The 25,011-nt window shown below is 45.4% G+C and overlaps 1 protein-coding gene across 1 annotated transcript in view; it reads right to left on the bottom strand.

Annotated features, from left to right (window-relative positions):
* Positions 1–25,011, bottom strand: part of CSMD2 (CUB and Sushi multiple domains 2) — a 432,839-nt gene that overhangs the window by 197,367 nt on the left and 210,461 nt on the right. The window contains exons 14-19 of the mRNA XM_011972538.1: positions 14,483–14,621; positions 13,287–13,474; positions 12,426–12,614; positions 12,111–12,227; positions 4,236–4,451; positions 2,440–2,628 (exon numbers count right to left, since the gene is read on the bottom strand). Of these exons, the coding sequence (XP_011827928.1) occupies positions 2,440–2,628; positions 4,236–4,451; positions 12,111–12,227; positions 12,426–12,614; positions 13,287–13,474; positions 14,483–14,621 (1,038 nt within the window). The remainder of the gene's footprint in view (positions 1–2,439; positions 2,629–4,235; positions 4,452–12,110; positions 12,228–12,425; positions 12,615–13,286; positions 13,475–14,482; positions 14,622–25,011) is intronic.

Below are 25,011 nucleotides of genomic sequence, written 5' to 3'. Positions count from 1 at the left end.
GGGCAGAGGCTATACCTTATCCATCAGCCTGGGGCTTCTGAGGCAGAGGGTTAGGTCTTCTCCATCACACCGGGATTCCCAAGGACAGGGCCATGTCTCCTGCTGCAGACTGGGGTCCCCTGCGGTCAGGACTGTCTCTTCTACATCAAATTCAGGGGTCCCTGATGTCAGGGGCTATGTCACCTCCCTCCCTGCCACCCACGTCACACCATGAATTAAAGCCCAGGGCTGTTCATCTCCTTCTCGGCTGGGAATGTTCCTGGTAGCACTATGTGGACTAAATCATCCAATTTGCATGGCGACTGGGAGCAGCCCCCGGTGGGCATTGCCGAGATGCCTCCAGCCTGAGCCTCGGCAGCCGGGCTGGTGGTAATTAGAGGTGAATATAATTACTGTGCATTATTAATAACATGTGAAACAGAAGACAAATGTAATAATGAAAATATTGTGAGGTGTCATGAACAAACAGTAATTGGAATAATAAGTTAAAGAATGAGTTTATGTAATGAGATCAATGAGGCAAGAGCTTAAGGGCTGTGTGCATCTGTGGTCCTGGTTAATCCCATTCAAGAAGAATTTCCCCCAGAACCATTTAGCTGAGGATGTTTTCCCAGAGACTAAAGGAGCTGCTAGCAGCCAGACATGAACTGAACCTTCCTGGGGTGGGCGGCGGGGTTCTATGTGTTTCTGAGCGTGTGTGGCCAGATCAGGGCGGGTGGATGCCTTTGGGGATGGGTTATAGGAGATGGAGTAAACTCTGGGGTTATTTAATTGGTCAGAAACAGAATTCTGCCATGCTTTGTTTTAATGTTTCCTTTCTGAGATTGTAAAAGGTTATTGGCAGAATAACAATAATTGGTTATTGATAAATACAGATTAAAAGGTTATTGGCAAAATGATAATTACATGCCACCTCTTGGTTTATGTAAATGATGTCATCTAACGTAGAGTAAAGCCTGTGAGTTGGATGCTGTTATCTCTGTTTTATAAATGAGGAAGCTGAGGCTGAGGAGGTTTGCTGGCCTGCCTGAGATCTAAGCGTTGGTAAGTGGCAGAGCCGTGACCCCACCTTGGCCTGCATGAGTGCACAGCCTGGGCCCGGCCCATCTTGCCAGCCTGTCTAAGCTGTCCTCAGCATAGCCTGCGGGCTCCATGGACTTGTCTCAGGCACAGCTGACCTCACCAGCATTTGAGATGCTGGTCCCTGTTTCAGTCAGTGCAGTGCTGCTTTGATCTGTTTTGTATATTTTTATGGGGTTTTATATAATATTTCACTTTACTTGAGGTCCATGGCTAACAGTGAGCATGGAAAATACTCCATGAATGCAGCTAGTGTTTCATCCAGCCCTACATTATAAGGATTGAGCAAACAGGTACCCAGGAGCCTCATACGTTAGGGACAGACAGCAATCACTCTGCCCCGGGGACAATACTTGCTTCCCCTACTCCCTGGGCACAGCGCTCTAAACACACTTCTTTAAAGCTCTTGCAAGGAGGCAGGCAGGGCCCAGTTCCAACCTCCAACAGCTGCCTCTAACCTCCACATCTCCTGTTCTCCCTGCCGCTTGCTCCAGCCTGGCCTCTGAGCTGTTCCCCAAATGCTGAGCATCCTCATGGTTTGGGTCTTGGTCCTCTATTCCCTCTTCTCCCAGATATCTATCTCTGGCCAAATGTCAACTCATCAGAGAGGCCTTTTCTGACCACTATAAAAGAGCAACCCTAGCTCCAGCACTTTCTAAGCTGACTTAATTTTTCTCTGTATGCCCCAACACTGCCTGACACATCACACATCTACATATTCACAGCCTGTGTCCCCACCACCAGAATGTGGGCCACGAGTGGAGAATGTCTCTGTTTCGTCCACTTTTGTATCTTCAGAACCTAGCAGATGCCTGACATGTAGTGGGTCCTCTATACATGACCCTGCCCTGTTCCTTTTGTCCTCCCCTGCTGAATGGATGAAGTCTTCCTGAGGCGTCTCTAAGAGTGAGCACCGCCATTGGATTAGTAAAAGCAGCTATCTACTCCACCAGATGGGGACTCCCCCTGGGCAAAGGTCACACTCCCTCCTACAGGCTCACCTGGTGCCCATCCAGATTCCTCGGCAAGAGGCATCCTTAAGGCATGGGTCTGTGTGCTGAGGGTGGGGAGGTGAGAGTACTGAAGTCAACTTCATGTGAGTGCCCACTGTGGACCTACTTTGGAAAGGTCACTTTAGTTTATACAGAACTGCCTGATGAAGCAGGGATTGCCATCCCTATTTTACAGATAAGAAGGCTGGAGCGGAAGGAGGTTAGGTCCCCTGCCCCGGGTCCCACCGCAGCTAAGTGTGGGCTAAGTCAGCCTCTTGGCCTGTGTGCCATCCACCACCTCACATCAATTGACTATAATCTGTCCCACCCCATTAGTGAAGCAAAATGAAAGCACGTGACCACCTACCAACACACCTTGGCAGAGGCGAGCTCCACAGGCGCCGTCTGCCCCCCAGGCACGTGATGCGGGCGGTGCCCTCCAGACGGTACCCGGGGAAGCAGGAGAAGGTCAAGGTGTCGCCCACACCAAACTGCAAGCCCTTCCGGATGCTGTAGGCTGGGACCTCAGGCTCCTCACAGGGCTCCAAGTCATACTCTGGAAAGGCAGCAGGAGATCTGGGCTCAGAGACATTGTGGGGAGATGGGAACGCACGGGCAAAACGCCACGGGGAAAGGGCCAGGGACAACGAAAGACAGAGAAGAGGGCATGCGCACACTGGCCCACAAAAGGTGACACTGGCCCACAAAATAGAAGTGAGAGCCCGAGGGGAGCAGAGGCAGAGAGAAGCATCGGGGAGCATAGGGAGGCAGAGAGAAGCATGGGGAAGCATAGGGAGGCAGAGAGAAGCACGGGGAAGCATAGGGAGGCAGAAGGAAGCACGGGGAAGCATAGGGAGGCAGAGAGAAGCACGGGGAAGCATAGGGAGGCAGAGAGAAGCATGGGGAGGTCAGGGTGGGCGGTCTGCACCCACTCCTGTGAGCAGTGGGAAAGGGCACAGTGTTTCCTAGACAGGCTTCCCAGGAGGATTTCTGAGGATCCTCAGCACTCAGCTCTTCTCTGTGCTGTCCCTTCATCTCTGTTTTAAATCTGTGCCTTGGGGCTCACAGGCTCTCCTGCTTCCTTCTCTCTGGGCACCAAACTAGATAAATTCAACCAGCGGATTCTAGAAGGTCAGAGTACATGACCCAGCCTCAGGTAACTCCCACTGGGGAAGACACTCCAAATGCCTGACTAGAAGCCATGTCTCGGCTATGTTGGCACTTAGGCAGACGGCAAGCATGACCGGTGGCATTTATGGGCCAAAGCCCTGCCTAGGACCTCTAGTGACAGCATAGAAGTGACTAGTCCCTTGTCTGCAAGGGCTTCCCCCTTCAGGATGCAGTCCTCCGGGGCTGTGTGATAAGAAGGAGGGTCTCTCTCATAAGGGTTGAGTCTCACTGGCTGGATATGTCCCATTGGCCAAGCAAACCCAGGGATGTGACAGGCGACTTCTGCATTGGAGGGCTGACAGGGGACTAAGCTGGGCCACACCCCAGTTCCTAGAAGCTGGATACCTCTTGTCCATTCCAGGAGGAATCCATGTGATACCCCTGGCCGTGGGTGAGAAAGGTGGAGGGAGGTACTCTGGGGTACTATGGGATAAGAATGGCGAAGGGCTCGGTACGAGAGGAGCCAAGGGTCTTCTTTCCTCTCTGAATGCCAAATAAAAGCGTTTTCTTTTCCAAATCCCTAAACACAGAGATAACTATCTATTACTATAAAATTAGCATTGATGAAAAAGATCCCAAACGAGACTAAATCACTCCAATATGTTAATTTCAAACCCCCTTTTTTTTCATATTGCTGGGGTTGGGAATATGGAAGTGGAATCAGAAGAAAAATCTGGAATAACTAAGGTAGGAGGGGTCTTTTGTGAAGTCCTCTAGTTCATCCAGTTAGGTGGGCCATGTACAGAGCAAATCCTAAACACCTTTATAGAAGGAGAATCCTCAATGATCATGCTAACTCCTTCCAAGACCATTAGAGGGAAGTTCTTACTTGGGTCCAACCCAAGCATCTTTTGCTGAAGCGCTGAGGTCAATTTCCCAGGGACTGGAGAATGGAGTAATATCCATCTGCTAGGAAAACCAGAGACTGGCAGCAGAAGGAGAGAGCGAATAGCTCCATGGTCTCTTCCCCTCAGGGACCCTCACACTCTTTACCTGAGAAAGTGATGTTGAATCCTTCATATGACATGGAGAAATCGGAAATGAAGCGGACCTGGGCAGTGAAGTTGCCATAGAGCCCAGCGCTGATGGGAGCTGGCAGCCGAGAGCCAGTCAGCTGCCTCAGGGGCTGGGTGAAGCTGCCGTTCTCAGTGATGAGGAGGTAGTCGTGGCCACTTTCCAGGTGGAAGGTGTGGAAAGTAAAGAACACACCTGCCAAGAAACCAGAAGGTCAGGTTGGTGATGGCGAGATGGCTGGAGCACCTTAGCTGCAAGACAGGATCTACACAAACATTTCCAGTTTGCAAATGTCTATCTGTGTGTATGACGACAAGCACGCATCAATAAACCATACAGGTAAATCTGAATGAAGGAACCTGAACACACAAGTGCCCAAAGATGCAGGGAGAAGAACACCTTTTTACAGTTGTCAAAATTTAAAAGAGAGACTTATGGCTCCACCTATGAGAACGCTTTAGAGACATTCATTAATTAATTCAACAAGCATTTGTGTATTTGTTGAGTCTTTACTATGGGCTAGGATCCCTAGGATCCAGGGTTAGGTGCAAGGGGATATACCAGGCATTAAACAAATAGCTGCAATACAGAGTGCTGAGTGCTGGAATGAATGTAGCTCAGCATGCCATGGGGGGCAGAACAGAAAGCAGTTGACAGCAGGAAGAGGCAGGTGGAGGATGGCTTCACCAAGGAGTAAACATTGGACATGGATCTTAAAAGGATGCACAGGAATTAACCAGGTAAGGGGAGAAAGAGTGTCCTAGGCAGGAGACCCATATATGTAAAGGGACTGTTGATTCCAGGTTTGTTGAACAGCAGCTGGGTGTGGCTACTCCTGGAATTGAAGTTGGATAGGTACATGGGGGCCAGACCCAAGATTTTTCTGGATGCAATGAGAAGGCTTCCTATCCAGAGTGGACCAGATCTCAGTTTTAGCAAGATGTTGGTGGCTGTAAGGAGGATGAAGTGGAGGGAGAGGAGGTAGGGAGATCAGTTATATTGGTGGCTGCTCTGCACTGGGAGAGGATGGGGCTTGGCAGAAAGAGCAAAAGCAGGAGATGGCCATGAGTCCTCAGGGGTTGGGGCAGGGTGGTCAAGACAGCAGGCATTTCATGCAAAGGGGAAATGACATGACATCTGGTGGCACATCCACCTGGAGGATGTGATGTCTTCTGTTACCTGGGGAAGGGCAGATAGGAGGGAGGTATGGGTTGTAGAAGTGTAATGGACTTAGCCTTTTCTGCATGCAAGCAGTGAGAGCTAGTGGGTCACTGGAAGGACAGATTTGGAAGTTCAGGATTAAGTGGGGACTACAGAGGTAGATCTGGAAGTCACCAGCAAATCGTTGATATCTGAAGTCACAAGCATGGAGAAGAGGGCTAGGAGAGAGAGGGCAGAGTGAGAATCGGAGAAGGGGTGAATGGAAGCATGGGCAGAAGTGACAGGGAATAGGAGACTGGGCAAAGGAGGAGCGATGGGGGAGATGGTCCAAGAGCAGTCAGAGAGCTGGAAAGAAGGAGGAGGGAGCTTCAGTAATGGGGAAGGTTAAGAGCATAAAATAAAATCAAAGTAGTGATATTCATTAACATTTCAAGCACTAAATATTTAGTGTCGCTGTCCTAACTGCTTTTACTTGCACTATAGCCAGCCCTTGTCCCTTGGAAGGGAGATAGGAAAACTCATTTAATTCTACCAGGAACCCTGTGGCGTGGGTACATTATTATAATCTCCAGTTTACACCCAAGAAAACGGAGGCACAAAGAGATGAAGTCATCTGTCCAAGGTCACCCAGCTAGTATGTGGTAGAGCTGGGATCTGAACTAAGGCAATCCGACTGCAGAGGCCGTGCTCCCAGTTACTCCAGGGTGTGGCCTCTCAGGCTACAGAAAGAGAGCAGGTAGTAAGAATAGCCAGGAAGGGTAAGGGATCAGGGAGTGAGGGAAGTTATAGAGCAGTATGGTCTTAACACCCAAAGCAATTCTAGAACTTGTCCAGGTGGCAGTTGTGTTTGGTGGGGCATGTGTGTAAGTGCATGGTCACGCACATGGGCATGCCTCATGTTGGAGCTTGAATCCGGATTTGATGTGACAGATGCACATACAAATATTTAACTTGAATGAACCATGCAGAATCAACCAAGTGAGTAGCCTATGGGACTATGTGTTGTGGATGGTGCCAGGACAGGAACATGTTAGACTAGGACTCACCTGCTACTCAAAGTGTGATCCCACTTTCTACTCAAAGTATGGTCCATGAACCAGCAGTATGGTCAGCACCAGGAGGACTTACTAGAATTGCAGAGTCTTTGGCCTCCACTGAAGACCTACTGAATCAGAATCTGCATGCTCTTTAGATCCCAAATGATTTATAGGCACTTAAAATTTGAGAAATACTTCTCTAGATAATTACTGCTACATTTTTTATAAATGATGGTTGGAGCCAAGCCTCTAATGCTAAAGCATTTTAAAGGTTTTTATATCCTTGACTCCCTGTTGATAGAAGCTGGTGATCCTGGAGGATTTGGGCTTCTGTAGATAGAGATGGAGGAGACAGAACTCAACAGAAGTGATGGGACCAGAGATGCAGCTTGTAAATACCCTGTTTCCAGGCAACTGAGATGCATCAAGTCCTAAGCACCTACCAAGTGCCAGGCCTTGTGCTAAGAACTGAGAAAGATCTCCCAGTTTAGTGGAAAAGACAGACAAATCACTACTAGTGAGAATCCAGAGTGGGGCACGGAGGAAGAGTGGGGAACTATGCCTCAAGGGTTGGGAAGGCTTCATGGGGGTCAAGATCCTTGATGTGAAAAGGCTTGTGGGTGCATGGGCCCACATGCATGCTATACTCCTGACACATAAACATGTCTGCAAATGAGAAAACTGCTCTCGGTCTATACAGGTTAGGAAATATATGTCCTTTCCCGCTTACCTAGGACATGGAGTTGGGTGGGGAGTGGGTGAGACCCAGTCACAGGTGGAAACAAGTTGATTAAGCACCACACTTTGCACTCTATTCTAGCATGCAAATAGACCCCTTCCAAAGGGGTACACATTTGGCTGGGATTCTAAGGATGAGCAAATATCTGAGATGAAACCTCTGGGTTTCCCAGCTGTGCTGATTGCCTGGGGCTTTTTGGGCCATTGTGTGAAAATAAAGACATTGTCCGCAGAAATACAGAGGCCCCATGTTGGAGTTTGAATCCAGATTTGATGTGACAGATGGACCCACAAACAAATACTTCACTTGAATGAACCATGCAGAATCATACCAATGACATCAACACCACATAGGAGTGGAAAGAGCAGGGCAGTGGAAAAGTCATGCACTTGGGGGTAAGACACACCTGGATCAAAAGGTCTTGGCTAAGGTTGCTTAACACCCCAAGTTCCAGGTTCTTCAACTATAATATGTAGGTGATAATATCTCTCTTACAGGTGACATTTACCCCTGAAGTGAGGCAAACTGGGAAAGCATGTGCAGAGCACGCAGCACAGTGGCTGGCACACAGTAGGGGTGCAACAGAAGGTGCTCCCTTTGCTCAACTCATCTAACTCTCGGACAGCCTCATGGGTTAAAAGGTGTCAGCTCTAGGGTTTCAGCAAGGGCACATTCTCAGGATTCCTGAATTAGCTGTTCCCTTGGACTGGGCAGGTGGCAAGTTGAATGATTTCACATTTCACAGAGTTTTGAGTTTCCTGAGCCATACTGCTGCCTCTTAGGGAGCAATCACAGAGAGTAGCTTAATAGGTCTGTTAACCCGAGATACTCTTACAAACAGAGAACAAAGAATGCCCTCTGGAGAAGGGCCTGGGCTCAGTTCAATTCGATTCATATCACCAAATGCTTCTTGAGTTCCTTATGTGCCAGGCATAGAGCCAGAAGCCAGGGAAACTGAAGGAAACAAGACAGACCGATCTCTCACAGAACTCCTCATCTGTCAGGGAGACTGATGATGAAAATGCAAGTTCTCTACAGTGGAGCAAAGTCTGAAATCGTGGAGGTACAGAATGCATGCTATGGGAGCCCAGGGGAGAAGAGCCCAATCCAGATGTAGAGCTGGGGAGACGGGGTCAGGGAAGGCTTATTAGAGGAAGGGGGTTCAGAAGGATGAAGGGCTGGCCAGGCAAGGGCGATGGTAGAGATTCCCATTCCCCTTGCTTGCGGAGAGGAAGTGCTCCAGAGAGAAGAACATTGTAAAAATGTGCAAAGCTCTAGAGGAGAAGGGAAGCCTGGCAAGTTCTAGAAACTGAAGGAAGTTCTGTGTAGCTAGAACTTAGTTTAGAGGGCTCAGAATGAGGCTGAGAAAGGTAAGGACTATGAGGCTGTGCTAGCTATTTTATTTTATTTTTTAGTTTTTGAGATGGAATTTTGCTCTTGTTGCCCAGGCTGGAGTGCAATGGCGTGATCTCGGCTCACCACAACCTCCGCCTCTTGGGTTCAAGCAATTCTCCTGCCTCAGCCTCCGGAGTGGCTGGGTTTACAGGCATGTGCCATCACGCCTGGCTAATTCTTTTGGTATTTTCAGTAGAGGCAGGGTTTCTCCATGTTGGTCAGGCTGGCCTCGAACTCCCAACCTCAGGTGATCCACCCGCCTTGGCCACTCAAAGTGCTGGGATTACAGGTGTGAGCCACCGTGCCTGGTCTAGCGATTTTATAATTTGGGGATCTATGCTAAGAATTCGTGATGGCTTTAAGTGGTTCTAAGGAAGAGGTGATCTGGTCATTCATCCATGATTTCTTGTTGATTCTCTGCTGAGCACCTTTCAACATGGCTACGTACTGTTCGTCTTTGAAGACCAGCTGAAGTCTCAACTCCAGGACACCTTCCTAAGCCCTGGGTTGGGCTCGGGAAGTTTTCACACCTCTCTCTGCTCTATCACACATTGGTCATGCTATACTGAGATCTTGGTTTAGGCTGTCTACTACCACTAAAGCATAAACTTCCTGAAGGCAGGCAATGGCATAGTGGCTTGTTCAGCTGTTTTCCTAGCAATTTGCGTAGTGCAAGTATCAAATAAGCATTTGCTAAATAGTTGGTGAGCTTGATTGACTTCCAGGCAAAAACACACACATAGAAACTCATAGAAAAACATACACCTTTATAATCACAGATGCCCAGACACAGAGAAAACCGTAATGACAGGGGTTGTTTCTCTAGGGATTGTGACGGGCTGCTTTTCTTTCCAATGGTCTCCGCTGACCAGGCTTGGTGGAAACAGCTCTTCAGGGTGAACAAGGACACTGTCCCATCCCTCCCCTCCTTAGGAACAATGTTGTGGGAAGAAGGGGACAATCCTGGGCCTCAGCCTGACCACCCAGCTAGTCTTGCCTTGATGCAGTAAGCTCCAGGCCATCCTATCCCTGGCTAGGGCAGCCCTAGTAAAGGCCAAGTGACACACTTAAGTACATGTGGTGGGACTATAAATGACTTTTCTTTCAAATTTTCTTTGTTATACAAATAGTATATTTTAGATGTAATGTGTTTATTGCTCAAAATTAGAAAAAAGCCAAAAGATGAAAATAAGAGACAACATCTTGGGGTATATTTTTTCAGGCTGTTTTCTATGCAAACAAGGATGTCTTTTAAACTAAATATATTCTCGTGGCAAACTTATTTTTTTTACTTAACAAAGTATTGCAACCACCCCTGTAGGTCTTTAAATATTCTTTCACGTTATTCCTTTTAGCAGCTGCCTAGTATTTTATTCTATGGCCATACCCTATCTTTATTTAACATTTCTTTATTGATGGACATTTTAATAGTTCCTAATTTTTCAGTATAATACGTAAGGTTTCAGGGGAAATCTTTGCAGCTAAATCTTGATGTAGAGTTTTACTTATTTTCTTCAGATAAATTCCAGAAAGTGGAATTGCTGGGTGCAAAGGCAGGTACAGTTGTCCCTCTGTATCTGCAGGGGATTAGTTCCAGGACCACCCTTGGATACCAAAATCTGCAGATTCCTAAGTCCCTTACAATATATTTTCAAGGCTCTTGATTCACATCACCAAGTCACCCTCTGGAACGCTTGAACCATTTCACACAGTGTCAGCAGTCAATAGTATTCCAGGGTCCACATTATCCCCCAGACTGTTACAGTTTTCTTTGATGACTTCAAAAGGGAAATGCTATTTCCCTTTTAAAATTACACTTGTTTCATTATCAATGAGGTCAATGATTTTCCATTTGTATTTCCTCTGTTACGAAGTGTTACTTTATAGCTTTGCTCATTTTGCAGGTTGGTTTGGCTAGGCATATGTCTCTTGAAACTTTTTAAGAACTCTGTGTGTGTCTGGTAGCTAATCCTTAGTCAATCATATGTTGCAAATATTTTTTTTTCTATGTAGTATTTGACTTTGAATTTTTATGGAGTTTTCCTTTTTTTTTTACCTAAATCCTTTCAAAGTTTTTTTTTTTTTTTTTTTTTTTTTTTTTTAATAGCAGTCTTTGCCTTTATGGATTCTACCTTTGTTGTTACTCTTTAAAGTACATGTCCACCTGAGGTTAGAGATTCACGTTCCTCTAGTGCTGGAGTTTATGTGATTAAATGCTTGAAAATGCTTGAGGTATAGATGTTTTTTTTTTCTTTTGTTCCAAATGGTTCAACCCACTGTTTTAACACCATTTATTACATAATCCATCCTTTCTTCAATGGATCTGAAATGACACTTTACTCATATACTAAAGTCTCTCTCACACATACATGGGCATGTGTGTGCACACATGGAGGGATCCATTTCTGGACAACTATTCTCCACGTCTTATTTGTAGGTCCACTCTTGTACTCATACCACATTGTTAACATTAATTTAGCTCATAATGACGTTTTAATATCCGGAAGGATTAATCTTCCTTTGAAATTTGTTTCTTGGCTCTTCTGCATGTTAATTCTTCTAGATCAGAGGTTCTTAATTAAAAGCATGCATCCAAATTACTGGCAAAGTGTTCTGAAAACATAGATGCCTGGTTTCCACCGCCAACGTAGAAAATCAAAACCTCTAGCCTTGGGCCTAAACATTAGTGTATTTGCCAAACTGCAAGAACCATGACTCTGGATGAACTTGGCAATAAGCTTCTGAGGCTAGAAGCCAAATCTGCCTGGTTACTGCCGATGCCCAGCCCCAGTGTCAGCCCCATGGGTGGCACTGAATACATATTTGTTGAGAAAAGAGTATTAATATGTTAATTAATATTTATTTATAACCAGCACCTTTACTTTGAACTTGGACTCCCAAAGGTCACTCATGTTAGGCGAGCTGAGGCAGCAGTGCAGGCTGCTGACCCATATGAAAGATGGCATCAGAGGAGGAGCTGAGTTATGCAAGAAGGGGATCGCTGTGTTCAATATCTGAAGGGTGAATGTGAGGAAGAGGAAGCAGGTGTATCTGATGCTCCTCCAGGATGCAATACAAGAAAAACATTTTCAGAGACACCTAATAGACTATTAGGAGAAGAAAGCATCTGTGCAAAAATGATAGTAGGTGACCATTTGTTGAATGGGTTGGTGGCCTCCCCACACCAGGCATGTTTAGGCAAAGGGTGAGCTGAGCTGATGTGTTGCCATCTTGTGGGGAGTGATTTAGAGAAGGTTCCTGTACTGAGTGATATTGGATAGCTGGTAACCTCCAAGATCTCTTCCAGCAGGGAGATTTTAGAATCTCAACGATACTTATTGAACAAGTTCTACCATTCAAAGACATGAAAAGACTCTGGAGGTTTTCTTGTTGGTGAGAAAAGTTCAGACGAAGCCCAGAGGTCACTATCTAGGGAGCTGCCCATTGAGGTCAACTTGACCTGAGGAACTTGGGTCCCTGACCACTCACATCCCAATGCCTGCTATGGGCCGAAACACTCACCCTTGCCATGAGATGTTTCGATGATCCAGGTGCAGTTCAAGTTGTTAGGGTAGAAGTCAGGGAACCCTGGTGACAAGATGGTCCCACTGGAGCCTTGAATGAAGCCACCACAGAGAGCTATAGGAGTGAAGAGGGCAGTGAAAGACCAGAGGGCCTCAGGGAGCACCCCTGTCATCCTCCTGGGACCCCATCCCCCATGTCTCGAAACCCCAACCCTCGCTGATGGGGTAGGGAGTCAGGGGCCTTTTGAGCACCTGTGTTTCTGTGGCAGGAGAGGAGTCTGCTACTTTAGCGCCCCCTCATGGTGTGCCTCACCTTCACAACTGGGCAGGGCCCGGCTCCACTGGAAGTTGGGCTCGCACTCCAGAGGTTCCCCGTCACTTAATGTGTAGCCTGAGTCACAGCTGAAGGTCACCAGCGCGCCCACATAGAAGTCATTCCCATGACGTTGTCCATTTACTGGGATTCCTGGATCCAGACAGTGGTCTGACTGCAGTGTTATAGCTGAAAGAGAGAGGCCACAGCTGGGACAGACAGCTCACTGTCACCACAGAGGGACCCCAGTTGACTCCAAAGAGAGGGTAGAGAGCCCTGGTTTATTAAAGGCAGAAGTTGCCAATTACTGACTCATGAAATGTGGCCATCAGTATTTACTGAGAGTGGCGTAGGTGCTATGGTAAGGCTTCGGGATACAACAGGAGTAAGAAAATGACCTTGTCCTCATGGTGCTCGAAGTCCCAGCTTTCTATATTGGTCTACAGAGAACTGAAGTGACAATGATGCTTTCAATTGAGGGGATGAATGTGGAAGATGACGAGGAAGGGCAAGTGTGGGTGTGAGATGCCATCTCGGGTTAACTTCATGGTCAGTCAAATGTTCTGACCCCAGAGTGCCCAGCGTGGCGACACCCAATCACCTGCACACAGAAGAGGCCATGAGGTCTGCACGCAAGGGCCTGGTATGAAGGTCGTGAACAACTCTAAGCTCCCATGACCTGAGGGATGCTGAGAGCAACAGAGTGCCTTCTGCAGGGCCTTCTGAAGGGCACAGCCTAGCCAAGAACACCATGGGGATGGGGCCAAGCAGGGGCCTGTGGTGGAGCATAGTCCTGAGGCCTTTGACCCAACTGAGCTGACCTCGTCATCCCTTTTCCTGAGCCCACCCACTGAGACTCACTCTCATAGCGGAGCTGGAAGCCGATGTCTGAGTGACTCTTGTCGGTAGAGAAGAGGAGGTAGAGGTAGTTGCTGGTGCTGATGAGGAACTGGGGAACCTGGGTCCCATGGTAAACCCCGATCAAGGGCGCTGAGTAAGTCCGCCCATCACGTACTTCCAGGGTGTCATAGTTGACCTCGGTTTTGAATCTGCCAAATGACAGAAATGAAGCCTGCTTGAGAAATCCAACCTTATTAATTTGCAAATGACAAAAACCCTGCCTGACCCAGGGCTTCAGAATAACCAGATTTTGGCAGGCTGGGATCTTTTAATATAATTTGCACACATTCACTAGCAATGCAGAAGGACCTTCTCCACTCTATTTAACATCCCTCCTCCTCCTTCCATGGTCGGAAGCTGCTCTCATCCTCTCTGTGTCTTGATCTGTGAGCTAGCTTAAGACCTAGAGGCACAATGACTAGCCTCATGGAGATCAGAACATTCTAGGCCACGGGTCAGCACACACATTCTAGGCCTCAGGGCCAGATCTGGTCTATAGCCTGGAGAGCTAAGGATGGTTTTTACATTTGTAAAGAGATGCTAAAAAAAAAAAAAAAAGGCAAAGCAGAACATGCATCAGAGATATGCAAGTAGGCAAGTGGCCCACAAAGCCTAAAATATTTACCATCTGGCTCTTCACACAAAAGTTTGCAGACTGCTATTCCAGGCCAGGAACACTTTGTCCGGAAGAAGTTTGTTTTCACATTTAGGTGGCTATGTTCTCCACCCAAGGGGCATAGCCAGGGTGGGAGCTAGAAGTGGGGCACATGAGCGGGATTTGGGGCAGAGGTCGGGGGCTGCCTTCCCACACTGGACATTTCCAGGAGAATGCTAGTCAGATGTCAGTGTTGTGCTTTAACATCTGATGGTGTCTGTCTGCCCACTCTCCCTCGTTGGGGGCTGGGGAGGGGGGCTCTAACATCCCAAATGGTACCCAAGCCTTCTCTTCACCCCTCCTGCCATAGTCCCTTAATAGCACAAACCAAGCCCAGAGCCAGTGAGGTCTGCCCCACCCAGGGCAGTCTGGTCCAGTGTTCTCCAACCTTGCTGACATTTCAGCATTGGTACTGGTCCTCTATCCACCCTGGATTCCCTCCCACATGGCTCTGTAAAAATCTCTCCCTTGCCCTCTCCCCCAAGGCTGTGGTCACAAGCACCTGTCGAAGGTGATTTTGATGGGGTAGCCTGGCTGGGCCTCAATCACCCAGGCACAGCTCAAGGCATCCTTGTAGAAGCCAGGCCAGCCCGGAGAGAGGATGGTGCCGCTGGGCGAAGTCAGGTGACCACCGCAGGGAGCTGGGGGGACAGAAGGAAGAGAAGCAGCTTTCTTCGGGGATAAATGAGTAAACAAACAGCAAATCTCTCTATAAAATATGTCAGGCAACAAGTATTGTTTTTGTTTCTATGGAAAATTACATAAACTGTAAACTGTGAGTTTTGTCTACTGGGACCTTTATGAGTAGGTCCAGTTATATCATGTGGAGTGTTATTAAAGGCCAGAGGGGAGAAATGAAAAGATTCCCTTAAGCAGAGTCCCTTTGTCATTCTAGAACGGCTGAAGTACAGCTAATATTTGGGCCACACTGTGCTTTTCCTTTGTTCCTCACTCAACTGTCAGGCCTGAGGCAGGGGCATAGATCCAGCCAACCTCCTCACATCTGGCCCTGGAAAGGGTCAGAACCCCAGGACCCTACAATTCAGATGCTCAGCTCAGGGTGCCGGTACTTCCTGCATCACTGTAAACTCCAGGAGGGCATGGGATGTGTTAATTGTGTTACACAACTGGGTATCCCCAGCATTTAGCATGGTGCTTGGCACGCAGTTCTTCCTCAATGATTGCTGGTTGGATGAATAAATGAGTTAATGACAGGATGAATGAATACAGTCCAAGGCAGGGAATGCCACAGGACACTAGGAGGCCTAGGCACAGCTGCTGGCTGTCTCTGGTCTGGCAAACCCTGTTATTTATGCCTCTGCCCACGTGTCCCATCCTGGGCTTCCCCACTCTCAGCTGCCTCTTTCCTACCACCCCTGTCTCTTCCTGCAACCAGACCCTCAGCCCCTAAGGTAGTCATTAGAGCTATTCCTCTTTCAAGGGCACGTGATTGGATTTCATTGCCCACCCCTTTTGAAGTTATGCAAGGCCATGTGACTGCTGTGACCAATACAATGAGAGCAGAAGTGCTGTACATCATGTCTCTGTGGAAACTTTACAAGCCTGTGTGCTTTCCTCTATTTCTCTGGTGGACACGTGAGACCTTGGAAGTGGGGAGGGGCGTGCCTACTGCTACATCCCATTGTTACAATACAGGTTTGCATCTCAGCAGTGAGGAGGGACTCTTTCTTGGCTCCACCTCAGCACAGGCCCAGCCTCTCTGCTTGTGTGACTTGCACAGTTTCCTTTTCCTGCCTTGGTAATTGTGGAAGCAAGTGTCAAGAGGGAAGTCTCATCTATCTAGGCCCCTAAGTGACTCTAAGGAGCAGACATCCCTGATGACCCATGTTAAATATGTAGCTTCAGTGGTCTGTGTCAGATATAAGCTCCTGATTTTTAAGCTGCTGGGATGTGGAGGTTGGAAGTTAACACCATGTGGCCTAGCCCACTCAGACTAGCACACCTCCCTAAGGTTGATGATGAGGATGATGATGACATCCACTACTACTGCTTCTGTCACTGCCATCACCACTGCCATTGACTGGGGGCTGACTCCACATCAGGCACTGAGCTTACATACGTAATCATGTTCACTCTTTGCAAAACAAAATCCCCTGTGAGGCTGGTGCTATTATTACCTCCTAGGAAAGCTGAGGCTTATGGAGGTTGAGTAACTAGCCTTGGGTTAGCAAGTTGCAGAGCTTGGATTCAGACCTAGGCAAGACAGTGTAAATCCAGAGATCTTAAGCTAAGCCGCCTCCCATGTCAAAGGAACCTCTGCTCCTTTGTACTCTCTTACTATGGAGCTATCAGATGCCCAAAATTCCCCAAACAAGACTGGGGAGGAATAAAGAGCTACACAGCACTTCTCTCTCTGCAAAGTTTTGTAGATTTCTACAGGTAATCAGTTTCATAAAGATAGTCTAATATACCCCATCTTCTTTTTTTAATGCTATAATCTTCAAGAATTATCTAAAATAGTTGTCAAGTATTCTTAATAGAAACTTATATTAGGAAGTTTAATTAACAAAGAAGATTATAATAAGGGTAGTAGTAGTCAACTCTTACTGATGACTTACTATGCTAATTGCTACACGTGTTATCTCATTTAAATGCATACATTTATGAAGTTATTATCCCTATTTTATAGAGAAGAAAACTAAGGCCAAGTAGGTTAAGAGACTAGATCAAGGACACAGAGCTAATGAAATTAGAGCTGAGATTGAATCTCAAGACTTCTGTCTCTAAATCCCCCTGTGACACATAATAGTGCTACAACCACAGCCGACAGTAATAAGCTCATGTGTACCGATAATTTACTACGTGTCAGGGCTTAATGTGGATTATTCTTGTGACAACAGCCACGCTAAATGGCACATAGTATTATTAACCTCATTTTATAGGCGGGGATTATTACCCCATTTTCAGTAAATTGAGGCTTAGAGAAACCAAATAATTACATAGAGCTATATCAAACATTGGGAGAGTAAATTGTATATGTGTATTGTCACTTTCTGGGTAACCCGTTTTCAAAACCCATCCATCCATCTCACTGCAACTACTAATGCTTTCCTCTACTTCTCTGGTGGACAGGTGAGACCTTGGAGGTGGGGAGGGATGTGCCTATTGCTACATCCCATTGTTACAATACAGGTTTGCATCTCAGCAGTGAGAAGGGACTCTTTCTTGGCTCCATCTCAGCACAGGCCCAGCCTCTCTGGTTGTTGGACTGTGATCTCCTCATTTACTTCCTGGGGAGCTATAGATCATGCAGTCTCCATTGCCTGTCTAGGCCACTCTCCACTCAGTGCATACACATCAATGAAACCCCATCTGCAATCTCCAGAGAGGGAAATTCAGTCCCTTCCTTTGGCGGTCACCACTTTGTTTTCTTTCTCTGCTGTGTTGCTTCATTAGTTTGGCTAGTTAATCTCTTCCTGTGCACCTGTGATTGTCCAGTGACCTCTCTATTCATTCTGTCCTTCACTTTCTCTGTTGTTCATCTTCATATTGCAGAGTGGTAGTTGCCTGGAAGGGATTTGGAGGGGAGGATTCTTAAATGCAATGTCTCTTTCGCATTTGAAAAGATGATCAACCTCACTCTTAAAAAGAAAAATACATATTAAAAGCACAGTGAGATATTATTTCTCATCCATCAGATAGGCAAAATCCAAAGTTTAATGACAAATGAGGCCATGAGAAACCAAGGATTCTAGTACCTTGCTGGTGAACGTGCAATACGGTACAACTGCTATGCAGAGGAATTTGATAATATCCAACAAAATGCATATGCATTTACTCTCTGACCCAGCAATTCTATTTCTAGAACTCTCCCAAAGATACACTGGCAAAAATATGAAATGACATATGTGTACAAGGTTATGCAAGGTGGCACTATTTGTGATAGCAAATGCATGGAAACAGCCCAAATGTTCAGTGGTACAGATCTAACTGAATAAACTAGGGTAATCAACAAAATGGACTATTTATGCAGCTATAAAACAAGAATGAGGGATATTCTATATAATGTCATGGAGTGGCTCCCAGACTATGTTGTTAAGTGAATAAAAGCATGGTAGAGAATAATAGGTATAGTATGATTCTCTTTATCTAAGAAAGAGGTAGAGGCATACACACATATTCACTCATTAACAATCAATGAAAGGGTAAACCAAAAACTAAAAAGATTATTCATAGAAGGATGGAGGGAACAGGGTAGAGAAGATAGGGATAGAAGCTAGGCTTTCTCAGAATGTACTTTTTTATATATTTAACTTTAGAACTATAAATATTTTAAATAATTAAAATGAAAGACTAAGCAAATCAATAAACTGATAAGCAATTTCTAAAATCTCAGAAGCAGAGTAAATACATGAATGCAATACTAGGTTAGTTGGTGGCATAATCCCACATGAAGAAACTAGTAAAAGAGATTTTAAAACACAGTAATTTGATAGCCTACCTCAGTAGGATACAGAAAGAAATGAAAAAAAAAAAAAAACCCTTAAACTATTTTCAGTAATTATATGATTGTTGGTAGTTACTGGTATTACTACTTTGCGACTCTTAGGCATGTTCTATGAATTGGGAAATTATATTAATGGTGTTGGGGACTGAGATTTTCAGCAAGAGTGAAAGGAGATATGGATATGATATTAAAGAAGTTAAGTAAAAAAGAAAAAGTGTTTTTACATTGGAAATGAAACAAACCCATGATGAATTTTCTTTTAAAAAGTACTTTCTAGCTGTGTTCATTGAAAAGGCTTAGAAACAGGAACCGAGTCAATAATAAAAAGTACCCCTACTGCCCACATTTTAAGTATCAGTTTCCACTAAAAGGAACCAGGGCTTCTAGGAGAAATAACTGATTCTAGGTCAGAGACAGAAAACGTCCAAGATGATGTTAGGCCAACTTCAAAAGGCTCCCACTAGCGAGTGACACAATTTGAGCATTAATTAGAACAAACTGCAGTGGATTTAAATACGTAAAATATGTTTGGATTGTAATGATATTTAAAAATGTGCAACTTTGGAAGGTGTTAGGGAATCAACTCATTAATATGAAAACAGGTAAATGCAAATAATTATTTCCTTGCTTTTCCTTTACAAACTATATCTCAGAGTAACCAAATAGTTGATGAAGACAAGTTTTCTTTAAGTATAGCATTTCAGCTTATGAAAAAATAAATGATAGCATGTTACCATTTTGTAATCCCTAGGCTCTGATCATTAATGGTTCCTAAAGACCCCAACAGAGAGATACCCAAATATTATATGATTCTGTTGGAGACATTGCCTACAAGATATTCTGGCTAAAAAAATGGAAGCTCAATCTGATTAAGTTTCTAGATCTTACTGCCAATTAAAGGAAACATAAAAGAGAGACAATCATGTTAAACAACGTCCCAGGGAAGCAACTGGCAAAATTCCGAATGCAGGAGACTTCTCATTCTGAATAATTCTCATTTATCTCTGGATAAAAGACCCAACTTCTGCAACAACAAAAAAAATCTCAAGGGGGTGGGGAGTAGACATCTATAGATTAGAAAAGACTTGAGACATATCAGCCAATTATAATGTATGAAGCTAACAAGGATACTGACTTAAAAATACTATCAAAGAACGTATTAGCCAATCATGAAAATTTGACTGTATTAAGTAATTGTTTTTAGTTTTTTAAAATGATAGCAATGTGGTTATGTTTTAAAGAGTTAGTTTCATCTGTTGGAAACACATTACTAAAATGTTATAGATGAAGTGTGATGCCTGAAATTTGCTGCGAAATAATCCCAGAACCAGCAGGGTGGTGGTGGGGGAATGGGTGGGGGTCTAAATGGAAACAAAATAGGCAATGAGTTTATAATTGTTGAGGTTGACTGATAGGTACATGGGGGTTCATTATACTATTCTCTCTGTTTTGGTATGTTTGAAGTTTTTCATTTAAACAAGGTGAAGGCAAAACAGGGAAACACACACACGCCTGTGTGCGTGCACATGCATACACACATACAAAGAAAGAAGGAAAAGAAGGAAAAAGGGGGGATCCTCCCTTGAATAGGGAGAGGAGCTCAGCAATAAGACAAAAGAGGGACTCTGTGCCTGTCCCAGCACCTGGTACTCACTAGATGCTCAATATTTGTTGATGGAATGAAATACTGGTTGACAGGTAGGGATACTGGGTGTCATGGATGGAATTGTGTCCTCCCCAAATGCACAGGTTGAAACCCTAGCCACCAATGTGACTGCATTTGGAGAGAGAGCCTTTCAGGAGGTAAATAAGGTTAAATGAGGTCATGAGGATAGAGCCCTAGTCCAGTAGGACTGGTGTCCTCATTATAAGAGGACGACACCCTGGGTGCATGTGCACAGGAAACAGGCCACGTGAGAACACAGAGAGGAAATGGGCATCTGCAAGCCAAGGAGATGCTTCAGGAGAAACCAACCCTTCCAGTACCTTGATCTTGAACTTCCAGCTTTCAGAGCTGTGAGAAAATAAATTTCTGTTGTTTAAGGCACCCAGTCTGTGGCACTGTGTTATGGCAGCCCAGGCTGACTGATACACTGAGCTTCTAACGAGGGGTTGCTGTCCCCTGTGAGGGATGAGCCACTTCTCCTGACCTTGATGCTAAAGTTGTGCAAGGCAAAGAGGAATAGGGAATGGTGACAGAATAGAATACAAAGAACAAATACTCATTGAGCATTGAGCTCTATAACATGCCAGACGCTGACCTTCATGTATGCTTTCACTTTCCCTGTGTGTTAGTCTTCACAGCCACCTATAAGGCGGGCACAGACATTAGCCTCATTTCATAGCTGAGGGAACATACCTGAGGTACAAAGAGCTTAGGTGACTGGCCAGGAACACACACTAGGAAGTCGCAGGGTCAGGATTTAAACCTGGGCGGTCCAGCTCCGCAGCCTGCATTTTTAACCACTATGGGTGGACGTGGGAATGCCCACCTCAACCACTGCTTCTGTAATGGAATGTAGGCTGCTGCTAAAGGGGTTTTTACCCTTCACTGGGTAAAAACTGGACAACACTAGTTGTCCAGTGTGAGTGACCAGAAGTAGTTGGAAGTCCTTTCCTCTGACCAAAGTGACTCTGGAGTTACTCAGCCCTGCAGCTGGAAGTGTGACCTCCTACTCTCCAGCCCTGACCCCCCACTGCCCACCTGTGCCCCTCACCACCTGTCTTCCACTGTTTTGTGGTAGAATACAAGCAGAATGAACTTGGACACAGACCTCACTTGGAGGTTAAAAGTGATAATTCTGGAATCAGAATATCTGGATTTGAACCTTGACGCTCTCATTCACTTAGCTGTGGTATTAAGCAAGTTATGTAACCATTTTGAGCTACAGTTTCTTCATTTGTGAAGTGAGGATAACAATACTGCTTTCATGAGGTTGTCATGAAGATTCAGTGGGGCAGTGGATGTTGATATGGTTAGGCTGTGTGTCCCCACTCAAGTCTCACCTTGAATTGTAATTCCCATAATCCCTGCATGTCAAGGGCGGGACCAGGTGGAGGTAATCGGATCATAGGGGCAATTTCCCCCATGCTGCTCTCATGATAGCGAGTCGCAGGAGATTTGATGGTTTTATAAGCATCTGGCATTTCCCCTGCTTGCATTCCCTCTGTCCTGATGCCCTGTGAAGAAGGTGCCTATTTCTCTTTTTGCTTTTCACCATGATTGTAAGTTTCCTGAGGCCTCCCCAGCAATGTGAAACTGTGAGTCAATTAAACCTCTTTCCTTTATAAATTACCCAGTCTTGGGTATTTCTTCATAGCAATGTGAGAATGGACTAATATAGCTGTAAAGCAATTGGCCTGGTATTTGGCGCATAGTACGTGCTCAGTGATTACTAGCTTGGTGATTTTGGGAAAGTCAACTCACCTCATTGTTTTTCTGGATTCTCATGGATAAAGCATAATTACATCTTTCTGACAAGAGTGGCATGAAGATTAAATGAGAGATTGCTAGAAACCCAATAATTGCCCTTACAGTTCTTCCTTAGATGCCTAAATGAGCTACCACCACCACTTAGATTTCTTTGTGGTCATGAGGAGAACTGACCTTCTTTCTTTATTACAGGACTTGCTTTTTTCCTGATTTTAAAAGTAACACATTTGGTATAGATAGAGAATAAATGTGGATGTGTTTATACCAAACTGTTAAACCATTTTCCTCTGGGGAGTGGGATTGGGAAGTGAGCATTTTTACTTTGAGCTGTATTGCACTTGTGCATCATTTGAAATTTTTACAACCAACAAGTATTCCTTTATTTATTTATTTGACAGAGTCTAGCTCTGTCGCCCAGGCTGGAGTGCAGTGGTACAGTCATAGCCCACTGCAGCCTCTAATTCCCAGGCTCAAGCAATCCTCCAAGTATTTCTTTAAAAATTAAAAAACGAAAATACAGGGGCCAGGTGTGGTGGCTCAGGCCTGTAATACCCACCCTTTGGGAGGCCGAGGCTGGCAAATCATGAGGTCAGGAGTTTGAGACCAGTCTGGCCAACATAGCGAAACCCCATCTCTATTAAGAATATAAAAATTAGCCGGGCATGGTGGCATACACCTGTAGTCCCAGCTACTCAGGAGGCTGAGGTAGGAGAATCACTTGAACGCAGGAGGTGGAGGCTGCAGTGAGCTGAGATCACGCCACTGCACTCCAGCCTGGACGACAGAGCAAGACTCCATCTCAAAATAAATAAATAAATAAATAAATAAAATAAAGAAGAAAATGCACGCTCACTGTAGATAATTTATCTTTTTTTGTGTGTATTTCTTGTAAGCAGAATATTCTTAAAGCTCAGCTCTTTGTCTTTTAATAGGGAGTTTAATTACCTTTATTATCATAACTGATATGTTTGTCTTACTGCTGTCATTTTGTTTCATGCTGTCAATTTCCGACATTTCCATGTGATGTCCTGTCTTCTTTGTCTCATGCATTAGGCAATATGTTTCCTTTTAATTTTCTATGGGGATGTGGAAAGTAGAAATCCTGCTTTTCATTCTATTTGGAGATGCTTTTAAGTCTTTCACAGATGTGTTGGAAACCATATTCTCTGCAGTGATATAATTCAAGAAAAATACAGTAACAGGGTAGCCAAGAGTCTGGATTTGAATTCTGGCTCCGTCACTTACAAGCTGGGCAGATCCTAGGCAGGTGACTTAACCTCTCTGTGCCCCAGGAGGGACAATAACGACATCTATTTCCTAGACTGGTGCAAGGTTGAAATGAGGCGACTCTGTCAGACACTTATCCTAGTGGGGTCTGATTATTTTTCCTTAAAAGAGTCAAGGAAGAGTCAAGTGTAGGGGAGAGAAAGGCAGGCAGGTACTCCGGTGTAGCTGCCTTCACTACCCAGAAGTCTTTCTTGGGAAATTTCTGATTTTAAACATAAGGGACTCCTATGTCCTGTGAACTCAAGATCACAGACTTGGTCACTCCAGCCTGTTCGCTTCTGTATTGTCTAAGGCTGCTGTTGCATTAGGACAGCAGAGTTAGAGCCCACACAGTCGAAAATACTTCCTATCTGGCCCTTTAAGAAAAAGTTTGCCGACCCCTGCTTTAGATCCTCCAGATAATCATCCTTCTTTCTAAATTTAGGAGAAGCCATCATCTCTCTTGTCCTATTATAGCCTCTCAAAAGCTAAGTGGCTCTTAGCATATATTAAAAGATTTTCTAAAAGACCATTAGCTTCTGCATTTAATTGTCCACAAGGTGGGGATACTTAATCAAAAACAAAACTAGAAAAAAACAGAAAAGACAAAGATGCTGATTACAAAGCAGAGCTCTACCAAGGCTCAGACAAAAGGAGGGAGAGGAGCCAAGAAGGGAAAGGTTCCCAGGGGCTTCTTTAGCCAGTTTGTCTAAGGTTTTAAGGCTGGGATTCAGTCACCCTAAGTGGCATCAGGCTGTCACACTCTGGCTGACGTGCTACTCCCCAGATCCCTGAAAACCATGCTGGCATCAAATGCCCATCACTCTGAGAAAACTGAGCAGGCTCTCCCTGGGGTCAGGGTCTCCAATAGACTGTCCCTTACTTCTGGGGTCTACTGCCCCAACCCTACAGCCTTTCCCCCTCCAGGGACAGAATGAACAAGACCTTTTTAACTTTAAAATGAAGACCTTGCTTATGAAATACTGAGCCACTTGAAGATACATTAACAAAGGTCAAATTATCTCACGTGTTCATACACGGTCTTGAGAGTTTCAATGCATCGCAGAGCTAAAGTCTAGGAGCACTTGATTCAGGAGGGTGGGGGGTGGAGAGGAGGATTGTGCAGTTACTAAGTCCTGAGGGTTCCTCAGAGGGGTCAACTCATTTGGGACTAAGTCCCTGCAGGTTCAGGGGCAATGGGAATCTGGCCTTCTGCCCTGAGACTGCTCACAATCTTGGTGGGGAGACAGAACCAAGGCCTGTGGAACTGGTAAATGTAATAATGGTAAGAACCAGTATCCAACAGAGTGGTCCAGTGGTGGTGGCCCATGAAAAATAATAGAAATTAGGAGAAGGAAGAGATCAGGTGAGCCAGAGACAGCAGGGAAGATCTCAGAGAGATGAACCAACACAATGAAAACTAAAGAAATTATAAGTGGTCAATGAGTGCGAGGGAAAATGAGGGGGCTGGTCTGTAGGAAGGTGAAAGACCACCGACTGACAACCCTCCAGACTGGGTTCTGCATGGATGCTTTGTACAGTGACCTGTTGCCAATGAGGAACCTGAGGTCTAGGCCTAGTTACTTAACCTAAGCCTGTTAGTTCTACAGCTGGGAAGCATGGCAACTGAGTTTCGTGTTGTTTCTCTAACTCCACAGCTTCTGTTCTTTCCAAAAGTGCTGATTGCACTGGGGAAGAATGGCAGATGAGGTTGTATAGACCACACTGTGGGAAGCTTGGAAGTCAGAAAGAAATGTCTATTCATGTCACGGTTGGGGCAAGTTCCTGGGAGGATGGAAATGCACCACTTGATCCCCCAAAGTGGAGCAAATACTGATCTGATTGGTCCAATGAAGAAATAGTT

This window comes from Mandrillus leucophaeus, unplaced genomic scaffold (genome assembly GCF_000951045.1).
Source record: "Mandrillus leucophaeus isolate KB7577 unplaced genomic scaffold, Mleu.le_1.0 Scaffold1297, whole genome shotgun sequence".
NCBI classification, from domain to species: Eukaryota; Metazoa; Chordata; class Mammalia; order Primates; family Cercopithecidae; genus Mandrillus; species Mandrillus leucophaeus.
This window is presented reverse-complemented; position numbering and strand designations above follow the sequence as displayed.